At 33.8% G+C, this 11,963-nt stretch overlaps 1 protein-coding gene across 1 annotated transcript; it reads left to right on the top strand.

Moving 5' to 3' along the window:
* The first annotated feature begins 1,446 nt into the window (after window positions 1-1,446).
* LOC115970389 (F-box protein At3g07870-like) lies at window positions 1,447-2,703 on the top strand. The gene has a single exon (XM_031090028.1). The coding sequence runs from the start codon at window positions 1,447-1,449 to the stop codon at window positions 2,701-2,703; it is 1,257 nt and encodes a 418-aa protein (XP_030945888.1).
* The last annotated feature ends 9,260 nt before the right edge of the window (window positions 2,704-11,963 follow it).

Below are 11,963 nucleotides of genomic sequence, written 5' to 3'. Positions count from 1 at the left end.
TGAAACTGAGAGGGGAAAAATAAAATAATTTTGTTATTACCCTACGACAGATGCAGGTAACAAAGACACACAAAAAAAAACAAAACAAAACAACTCTTAAGCAGTAGAGTAGGAGCCAGCAACAAAGTCAAAATCCTAGCTAGCTCCGTACCTGGCTTCCTGGATGATGACAAACGAACATGCATCTAACTAATCCATTGAGCACTATCATTGGGGGGAGGGGGTGTAAAGACCTCCTTCTTTTTCTTTTTTCTTTTTTCTCTTTTTTTTGAAATATATGGGAATGAATTGGCATTAAACCAAAACAGAAAGGTCATACAGAACAGCCTGCAAAGCAGGGCAGATACAGCTAAGACCTCCCATTTACTATCTTACCAACTAAAACCTTAAAATCATGCAACATTTGGGTATGTAAACCCAAATTTTTTCATATATACAACCTTACTGTAGTATGGGTGTAAACATAAAAGTGATTATTTTAATTATTTGATGGGAGAGACGAGAGATGATTGATTTATGTATATTATTTGATAGAATAGTTTATATTATTTTAATAAGTTGTACATAAAAATGGAAACTGGAATGTTAAGTAAGTTGTAAAATAAGATGATAAAATAGATAAAATAGTATCTGAGAAGGATATATAATAAGGTTTTTTTTATATCTCTAGATGCTAATGCTATAAGTTGATGAAATTTAAGGCAATTTAGTAGAATTTGTAAAAACTAACAAAAACCCGGTGGTGGAGTCAAAAAAATATTTTTGGAGGGATCTTGATAAAACAATCAAGATAAACTCAAAAACACACACACATATAAATATATATATACACACATAAGATATTATAGAGAACTTATTATCTTGCTAAATCCAATAAGCATACAGAAATTGTTTACTTTAATCTGAATGCGTACAAAAATAATAATAATAATGATGCTCAATTTTTGGTAAGTCAAAACTTAATATATGATCTTATGTACATAAAAGAAATAACAACAATAACAAAAGAAACCGTAAATAAAAAAATGACAGATTTTTCTTGTTACATAACAATCTTTTTTTACGGTGCCTCCTTTTTAAGGCTAGCAGTTGAGCTGTCAATGTTCTTTCTTTCTTTTTAAGATGGTCATTAGAATAACTTAAATAGACCAATTCAAATCTTTGAAAATTCAAAACCAAAAAGTGAGAGAGAGAGAGAGAGAGGAGAAGAAGAAGAAGGGGAGGAGAAAAATCTTGGACCAACAAGAGAGAAGGGAAACCCAACTAAACTGGATCCAAACTTGGTGGTTTGTTAACATCGATCTATACATTGCCATTCATGCAAAAACTAACATTCCCCCAAGTACACGTAGTTCTAACTCCTATGTATATAAAAACCATGCATGCAATATTCTCTGAATTCATTTTTTTTTCTCAGATTAAAAGCCTAAAAAATTAAATAGAGAGATGTCAAATGCCATTTTGAATGATCTTCCTGAAGATGTATTAATGGATATATTTTCAAGATTACCAGTTAAGACACTCCTTCAATTCAAGTCAGTTTGCAAATCATGGTATGATATTATCAAAGATCCCGTCTTCATCACTAAGCATGCTAACAGATCTAATCATGGCAACAATGGCTATCTTGCTGTCACACGCCGCGATGACACTTTTGGTAGTACATGTTTAATTTCTTTGTTCTCTTTTGAAACATTTCGTGAAATTTACAACATAACTATTCCATCTAAAAAGGAACATAGTAAGGCACCTTTCAGAATTGTTGGTTCATGCAATGGTGTCTTGTGTCTAAATGTTTCTAAAATTGGAGACACAAATTTTTTGTTTAATCCTGCCACCAATGAATTCAAAGAGCTCCCAAAGCCTGATTATCCAGTAAATGACCTTGGTGAAAATAAAATTCTTTTATATATTGGTCTTGGATTTGGTCACAATCCGGAAACTAATGACTACAAATTGGTCAGAATTTCTTTTTGTAAGAAGATGAAAGAGTCATTTTATTCTACAGTTGATGTGTACTCATTGAGCACAAATTCTTGGAGAAGAAAGGATAAGCTTGTGCATGGAACTATTTCGGGGAACACTTTTTCTAAGGGGGACTTAAATGGTGCTTTACATTGGAAGGGTGCAATTGAGAAAAAGAAGGTGATTCATCATATTATCATATCGTTTAATATTAGAGATGAAGTGCATGGCTACATAAAATTGCCTGCTGGAATTGAACTTGATAACAAGGATTGGCACCCTTTTGTAAGGAATGGATTACTTTGTATCGTTGTTGTTAGTTCAAGACGTCAATATGAACCTAGATTTGATACATGGGTGATGAATGAATATGGGGTTGAAGAAACTTGGACAAAACAATGGAGTCTTGGACCTCTCCTAGCACGGAACTTGGTTGGATGTGGCAGGAATGAAGAGCTTCTCTTTGCAGCTTCCACAAGAATGTACCTTTATGATCTACAAAAGATAAAACCTCCTCATGATGATATTCTTGATGGCGATATTTTGGGAAGTAATTTTGTAGACAAGATAGAGGTGGTCAATCACATTGAGAGCTTAGTCACAATTGAAGGAACAAAAGTCTACGTCAAAAGGCGTAAAAGGTCTTGGTTTAGGGAGAATCAATTTTTGCTCTTTGTTATTTTTCTTAAAATCATATCGCTCACCTTGTGTTTACTTAAGATCAAATATCGTGTATGATGGAAACTCTTGGGTTAATGTCTCCAAATTATTGTGTTTTTTTTTTTTTTTTCTTGAATTGAATTGTCTCCAAATTATAAGGATGTCATACTATGGACAACATTTTTTTGGGACTATTATATGGATCCCTAGTGCAATTTGAATGCTCTCTTAAAAAACCATCAACTTCTGTGCATGTAGTATGCACCTCAATCGATCAATTATCAGCAACAAAGACACCTAGAACTTTCTTTCTGTCTTAAATTTGATAGCCATTGCCAATGATGGTCTGTTGAATTCCTGGCTTCTTGTGTTTATTTATTTTATAAACAGTCAGAAACTTAGTTAAATAGAAGATCTATAGCCGACTCTTAAGAATTAATAGTTGATCCCAAAATTTTAGAACTAAGGTTTTTATTGTGTTGTTAAACTTTATTTTATTTTTATTTTTTTATATACAAAATAGAAATTCTACTTTAATATAATCTAAGAGTATATATATGTGAAACTTCTTCCTGGAGACTTGAACTTTGGCCCTTGCCCCTCACACTTCACAAACATTTATACTTATGAAATGACCGTCGCGCCAAAGATATGCGGTGGTATTATTAAACTTTATTAATGGCAGAAGATAGTTACAATATATTAGTTACCATTGCAGGGATAAGACAAGTAGGTAAATCCTCCAGCCAAACTAATTCAACAATAGAGGACACAGCCTTATCAGCTACTTAATAAGACATAATATTTAAGAAGATTCACAAACAAGAGCAAATTCATAGAACCGCATATGGCTTGAAACTGCTCGTAAATAGCATCGAATAAATGGCCATAACTCAAAAGTAGTATAAAGTTATGTTCAGACTTAATCACTTTGACAGTGGCAATATCATCCCACTCAAAAAGCACTTCAAAGAGTTCAATATCTAGGCAAAACCTAACCACATCCACAACAGCCATCGATGCAATAACCAGTCCTTGTGCATCACGAACACTAACTCCCAAACCCATTAAGTCCTGCATCACATTGAACATAACGGCCGAGTTTTCTTTATATTTGATCATTGTAAAACACTTTACATTGATAACAAGTTAATAACCATGCATAATCTTGCTAGTAAAAAATCCAAGTTACCCTTGAGAATTGAGATATCGTTGTGCTTGATTTTAGTCACTTCAGTCATTGCCTTGGCTTTGATTTTGATTTAATGGATTACAAGCTCACCAGAATCAAGTATTTGTACTCTACTTGCAAAAGCTTGTAATCCATGACCATAACTAATTAACCTTGAACCAGCCACCATGAACCTAAATGCAATTGAGTAATTTTGAGATAGAAAATTTTACAATTTTTTTTTCACAATTTGTTGAGGAGATAAGTAAGCAATTGGTGTAACATTCCTTTCACATTGATCTATTATTGATACTACTACTACTTTGATTATACAAACAATCACAACATGCCACCTAGACAATTGTAAAGAAAGTTGTGAATTTGGATAGAAATGAACTAGTTAAGTACTGCTCAGGAAAAAAAAATCATGGATTGATTTAAAAATGTATTTGATGGTAAAATGAAAAAAAGAAAAAAAAAAAAAGAAAAAAGAAGAAGAAAGAAGTAAGTCTAAATGAGTCGACCCAATACTTGAAAAGAACTAGGCAATAGGCACTACAAAAGATAATCATATCCTGTCATATTGTCATCACAGTAGCTCCACCATAGATGTTGAGCCTCTTATATAACAAATTAATTAACATGCCTATACTATACGTCTATACACCTCATGTGAGGGATGTAATATGAATTTTGGGAACAAAATCCTCTTTTTGAGGCGAAAAAAATATCCTTTACATCTTCATCGTTTGAAATCTATATTTTTTAATAAATTTAGATTTAAAATAGGTACTTCAACCCAAACTTTTTTTTTTTCCTATTTTCAAATAATTGCACTGAAATGGACCGAAGTATAGACTGAATTAGACTAAATGAATTGAAATGGACTGAAGGGGCTGAATTGAAGCGAATGGACCAACTAGACCGAAATGGACCGGAATGGACTGAAGCGGACCAAATGAACAAAAATGCTACATTAATGTAACTCAACAAGAATGGTCCAAAGCAGACCAAATGAATTTCTATCTTATATATATATAAATATATATATATATATATATATATATATAAACTAAACTAACACGACTATTATCTCAGTGACTAAAAGCAAAAGAAAAAAGAAATTAAAATATTATATTTTGAAGGCTGGAAAAGAAAAGTCATCCAATGAGAAATTTGATAAAATCTCTTCTAACCCATTTTGAAACTCACTGTTTCAGTTCAGCGAAGAACAATTGGTCATTTTTTAAATTAAAAAATCGAATTTTATATATAATAATAAACAAGGACAGAGCTAGGATTTCACATGAGGGGGGGCGAGATACACTCAAACCCAAATGCTTAAAAAAATTGTTATAGCCTAAACCTTCCTATTGTAGCTCTAGATTAACCCAAAGATAACCACGTTTTTTATCCAAGCAATTTATAAAAGAATATATATATGTGTGTGTGTGTGTGTGTTTTTATCCCAAGCTTCTTTGGGGAACTTCATCAAACACTTAAACTGCAATTATCTTATACTAATGTTTTAAGATAAATTTCATAAATCATTTAAAACCCAGACAAATAAGCACAAAAAGAATCAAAATTTAATGAAAATTTGAATAAAGAAAGTGTTTTTTTTTTTTTTTTGTGAAAGCATGAAAGTATTGAATAAAAATAGAGCATGAAAATTAAAAAACAAGCTTTATATATTATATATTATATATTTCCCTTTTTCTCATTCGGCCAGGGGGGGCCATTGCCCCCCTTGGTCCAAGCATAGTTCCGTCCCTGATAATAAATCAATTAAAATTTTAATTAATTTGGCATATATTCTTTTTTTAGAGAGTTTCAACCTATGGTGTCAACTCTTGATGATAACTCTTTATCATCAAACCAAGACACCAATCAGTTTCTGGTATAAGCAAAAATTGAACCCTAAATCTTTTATTCAACCACTAACAACCTTACCAGTTGAGCTAACTAGAACCCTCAATTTGGCTTATATTCTTCATCACATGTCTCTTGTTCAATTAATATATTTTTTATGGGCAAAATTTGCCAAACAGTACAATTTCGGAAATATTTTAGCCGGACGGCATGCGTTCAAAGTTATTTAGTAAGTTGGACTCTTTTTGGAAGTCGAGTATAGTAAAATCGACTTCCTAACGAAAATTAGTTCTGACATGGATTAAACAAAGGGGAAAAAAGCCACGTAGACTATTGAAAGTCGAGCATAACAAACTCAACTTACAATGAAAGTCGAGTATACCAAACTCGACTTCAAGCTTAGGTTAAAAAAAAATTTCATGGGGGTAAAAATGGGAATCCGAGTTTAATAAAATCGATTTCTTCCTCTTCGCTAAACCTTCTCTCTCTTCCTCTGCCGTTTCCTCTCCTCAGTCCCCCTCAATCAACCTGTGTTAGAGATTCCTACACAAGTTCGTTCTCTCTCTCTCTGTCATGCAATTTCTTTCTCTTTATTTATTGGCTAAAATGGGTTTTGATTTACTTTTTAGGTTTAGTGATTTGGAGATTTGGGTTTAGTTTTTATTTGTTTTTGGGTTCCGTATTTGTCATCCCAAAACATAGTTCAAAACTTATCAATGACTGTGGATAAGCCTTAGGAATCAAATTTAACATGGAAAAATTTATTGATTTGGTTGCCTGGTTCTTCATTACTTCATTGTTCTGTTGTTTCATTTTTGGTGATAACTATATACTGTTCTTTTGAGTTAAATGATTTTTTATTTTCAGGACACCTACACAAACTAAAAAAAAAAAAAAATCAATATGTTTCTGCATATAAATTGTAGTGGCATACTGTTACTATCACAAGTGATTGATATTATGAGAGCTGGAGCTTACTTTTTTATTTCAAATTTTGATGCCTTTTGTTAAATCTTAAATATCATTGATTCTACTACCATTCTTTAGAAATACCACAACTGAGGGAGATATTCTTTGTGAAATTATTATGTCATGCCTTCACGATTAACTAGAAAAAAAGAAAAAAGAAAGAAAAACAAGGGGCAGACCTTCATGATTAAATTTATGCAATTTGCTCATTGAGTTTATCATTTTAAGAAGATTTTTACTTCTTATGTCATGTCATAAGATTATGAATTATGCTGCATTTCTTTCAGAATCAGAGACACAAACAAGCCTGCTTATAGTGTTCATGTCCTTGCACTTAATGTATGTGTTTGTCTAATGGATTCCTCTTAGTTACTTGGGACTCTAGGCTCTTTCTCATGGTTTATTTGTTTTTGGGTTCCGTATTTGTCATCCCAGAACACAGTTCCAATGCGATATATTTGTGGAATGCTCAATATCTATGGAGAATAAGAAAGGCAAGAAAAGCCATTAGCTAGGTGTTGTCACTAGTTGAGAATTTAATTTTATCATCTATTGGATAGCTGAGAAATCTGATTAAAAAATAATGGATTAGATATACACTTTTAAGCCTTTTCTTGTTTTGGTTTTTAATGAAAATATCCTACTAATCCATGCAGTAGTATTACTGCAATTAGAGTGTTATCTTTATTTATTTTCATGTCAATAGATCCTGATTGATATGGTTATCAAAGGGAATTTAAAAGAAATTCAAGATGCTTTTCATTGTAGCACTAAGTCTGTTACCGGGCAGAGTTCATTTGTGATCTCATCCAAAGATTTCTAAGCTTTTTGATGTAACACCTGCAAAATTTAAGCATATGTAAATAATTCTAAATCTTTAGCTTTAAATAGCTTTATTGGCTAAGCCATCCGGGTTCAAGAAAATCTACTAGAAACCCGAAAGCATGCCTTATGTGTTGGAGTTCATCCCTGGATGATCCGGCAAACTGTAAAAACAATAAAATTGTATAACGTTCTCCTCCTCTACTCTTCAGTCTTGGCAAAAAGTGCAAACAATTTTCATTACCTGATCCGTTGTTTTGAGACACCAATGTTCCAATTCCTGCAAACTTGCCTTTAGATATTCTCCATTGCTAAATGAGTAGCACTCATGATGAAGCAATAGACTGCCAGACCATAAATTTGGTACTTTGATAAGTGGTTTTAAACTAAATTCAATCCCTTTCTGAAACTTCTCTTGTATAGATTGAAATTGAAACTAGTACTCAATCCAAATAATATTAAGCTTCAAATTTCTTTCTATTCAATGTCACTATGATGAAAGTCTCTCTCTATTCAATGTCACAATATTAAACCATATATGGTGTAAGTCTCTCTCTATTCAATGTCACTAACCAATATTGCACATTACACAAACACAAGCTAGTTCTATATTAAACCATATATGGATTCCCATTGTTCTAAACACAAACACAAGCTAGTTGAATATATATATATATATATATATATATTAACTAACAATTATTGTATATTCAAACGATGATGATAGATGCTATACTCTTTATAGAGACTGTTAACTAACAATTCAAACCACTACCGACTTCTAATAAGTATATCCCAAAAAAAAAAAAAAATCACCTGAAAGAGAATCACAAAATTGCATCCATTGCTTACCTAGTTCGGAACATGGCTGCTTGTTGATGCGCAAATCACATTCGGACATCTCCTGCAATTATGGCCCTCTTCATGACACACTCCACATTTTGGCTTGGGTTGACTCTCACTTCAATCCATCTCATTTCTTATTCTTGTTGACATAGGTCGACCTTTGTCTCACAACATTTTAGCGTTAGGGTACAACTTTGGGCCGACAACCTCCCGCCATAATGACTTATCCTTGGGCACACGAAAATCATGTGAATAAGTGGCAAGTCGCTATTGTAAAGTATAACATGGATCAATATACTTTATTACATTGACATGTTCCCTGATACAAACTGCAATCACATGTGAACAAGGGATCTTATAGATTTCCCATTTGCCACAAGTACATGTGTTCTCCAGCAACCTTACTTCATGACTATGGTCTCCCCCATCAGATATGTGTGGATTATGCATTGTGCAAACCTAATATATACCGTTCTACTGGTTAAATGGCCTCACATAGTGTCTTGTCCCTTTTTCGTAATTTGCTTCATAAGTCTCCATGGCATGCTTGCTGAACTCCTAACCATGTTCAATATCACCAAATATTTTAGTGCGCCGATCATTGAAATAGGCAACAAGTTTGCACCAAATGTAGTCAACCAATGCAGATATAGGTAATCTACGTGCACCTTTTAGAACTCCATTGAAACACTCGGACATATTGGTAGTCATTGCCCTATAACGGTGTCCACCATCATGTGACAGTGTCTACTTCTCCAGACCCTCCTTCATTAGATAGGAGTATGGCTTCTTTTTGCTATATTAGGATTGGGATCCTTACTGAATTTGAGTTCAGCTTCCTTAAGGCAATCCAATATTTGTTTCAAGTTTGCAATATTGATGCGCATATCCTGCTTTCAAGGCCAAAGACTTTAAGAATTTGTCATTAAATTGAGTGTTGAAGTTGTTGGCCACATGTCTAATGCAATATCTATGATATACCGGAACATAATCATTGGGCCACTGTGAAATGAATAATATTATACCTCTATGTCGGTCTTATATTATGCAAATGCCGGAATTGGGTACCACATCCCGTATCGTGGTCTGCAGGCAAGATAAAATCCATCCCTAACTAGCCCCCGTCTCATCATCCACAACCGCAAAGGCAAGTGGAAAAATCTCATTATTAGCATCAGTAGCCATTGCAATCAACAACTTTCCTTTTTATTTTCCATAATGATGAGTTCCATCAATACTAATTACTAGCCTACAATGTGCGAATCCAGCAATGGAAGGAGCGAAAGCCCAGAACACATGCTTGAATATAATAGTACCCGATATGTCCCCTTTGATTGACCGAAAAGACACTTGTATAGCCAGATCGCTATCCTTATATGCCAACAACAACTTCTGCAACTTTTGGTACAACTCTTCCCAATTCCCGTGTATGTTTGCAAAAGCATTTTGTTTTGCATCCCATATCTTGTAGTACGATATATTGTGGTTAAACCTTTCCTTCATCAGATTTTGGAGATCCTTTATTTTGCTGGTGTGATCTGCAAGTACGTAGTTATAAAGTTCTTTAGCAAGAAAATCCAAATCCATCATTCTGTCATCTTTGTTCACCCCAACTGATGGACAAGTGTGAGGACTGTCGTATACTGTGACGGCCCATAATCTTTTAATCTTCCGTTGCGAGAATGCTCAGACTTTCCATGCACATGACTCATTTGCGCACTTCACACACAATCTTTGCTGGTTGGACCACTCAATTATATAATTCTTGTTGTTGTCCATAGAGTAAACTATTAATGCCTGTCTCATCAACTCTTTATCAGGGAAAATCAACCATTTGCTAAAATTCATTCCCCACACCCAACTTGATGAAAATGGCATCTCAATATTTGAAGGATCAACTATATTATCCCAAGTGTTTACATGTAATGACAGGCCATGAGCTTCATATGTAGGGACTATAGTTGTAACATGCTGCACACCTATACCATCGCCTATATCATCTTGAAACTCTATAGCATCATCATGATGATCATCCACGACATCATGACGGATATTGTCAACATTTTCATACTGATCAGCATTCTCGTGAAAGTCATCTCTCCCAATCATCTCTTCATACTCATCTCTACCATGATCAACATCGTCTTCGTCTTCCCCCCCTAAAGATTGAATACATTCTTGTTGATAACTAGATCCGTAAACCTCTATTGGAGTTGGTGTCTCTTGACATGGTAGTTTATAACCCCTAACTATGGTGTATGGGGTAAGAGTCAGATGACTATCCGCATGTAATGATTGGAATTCTTTCTCGCCACCACCTGCCAAAGTTTTTTGTTGCACATCTTCATTGCCAACTTCTATACGAGGCTCCACACTTATATACAACTCGACAGCTTTTAACTGGGGCGTAGAGTTTATCCTGTCAAACATAATCTTAATATGCTTGTCTCCTTTTATTTCAATAGGCGTGAAGACAATAAGGTCACTAAACATTGCATGAGAGGCACGATATATAATTTTTATGTCATGCAACCAATGGTCCAAATCCAGCTCTTTCATAATTTTCTTTCTCAACTTCTTCAAATTGATCTCCCGCCGTTTTTTTAGTTGAATAATCTCTAACTGTTTACCAGGCCCTTCATATGTCACTCCATAAGTCACATCACTGCGGGACTCCCCACCATAATATAGATATAAATCAATCGAACTCATTACAAGCCTATAAGTCAAATAAGTTTACTAAAAGTTAGTGACAAATATAACACCTTTATTCAATATGAACTACAAAATATTGCCTCAAGGAAAATATAAAGATAACATTGTATAGTCCATCAAACAATTATAAAAAATTGAAATTTTATTCTCTCCAAGCAAAAATTCGAATTTTTAAACTCAAACAAATTTTTACATGGTCGCTAACCTTAAAAAATTAATATCCGTTACACCTTACAACTAACAAACCATTACACATTACAACACATTGCAAATAAATAACATGTTACCCATTTATTCGCATTATACAGAACAACACATTACAAAGAAAAACCCATTGCATATTTCAAATAATAACCCATTACAAAGCACAAATAACAAATACAAAAAACAATAATAATAATAATAATAATGTGGTGGGCCTTTTTGCAATGTTGGGCTGGGCTGCCTCCTGCTGTACTGGGCCCAAGTGTTATGAATGGGAGTTAAGACCGGTCCAATTGCAATTCACTTTAGTCCGACTTGTGCACAAACTATGTCTCGTTTGCCAAGAACTTCGTTCACATGCCCATAGTAGGCAGAGCTACTTTGGATGAGTCATGGCAAGCAGACATGATAATAATAATAAAAGAAAGTACTTTTACCTTTAGACAAAGTGAATAAATAATCCCCAATTAAAATGATAATCACAATGATAAGAAACACCTTGTAAAGAAAATGGTGGAAATAAATAGGTAAGACATGAGTTAGCAAAAGAAAGAAAAAGATCAATCTGTTATGCCAAGTTATGTCACAAGACCAAGACTAAGGAGGGAAACCGTTTTCCTCAATGCAAATAATCTCCTAGGGAAAATCCTGCTGTGGAAATTAATCACTTTGAGGGAAGCGAACCTGAATGGCTTATGCCCAAAAGAGTCTTTTGTTTTTGGTAGAGAGTAGTACTTTT

Source organism: Quercus lobata, chromosome 12 (assembly GCF_001633185.2).
Source record: "Quercus lobata isolate SW786 chromosome 12, ValleyOak3.0 Primary Assembly, whole genome shotgun sequence".
Taxonomy (NCBI): domain Eukaryota; kingdom Viridiplantae; phylum Streptophyta; class Magnoliopsida; order Fagales; family Fagaceae; genus Quercus; species Quercus lobata.
The sequence above is the reverse complement of the archived record's forward strand: the minus strand, read 5'-3'. Positions and strand labels throughout refer to the sequence as shown.

Bases quoted from the DNA above. Each gene is read 5' to 3' on its own strand.
- LOC115970389 (XM_031090028.1), top strand. From the start codon at position 1,447: ATGTCAAATGCCATTTTGAATGATCTTCCTGAAGATGTATTAATGGAT.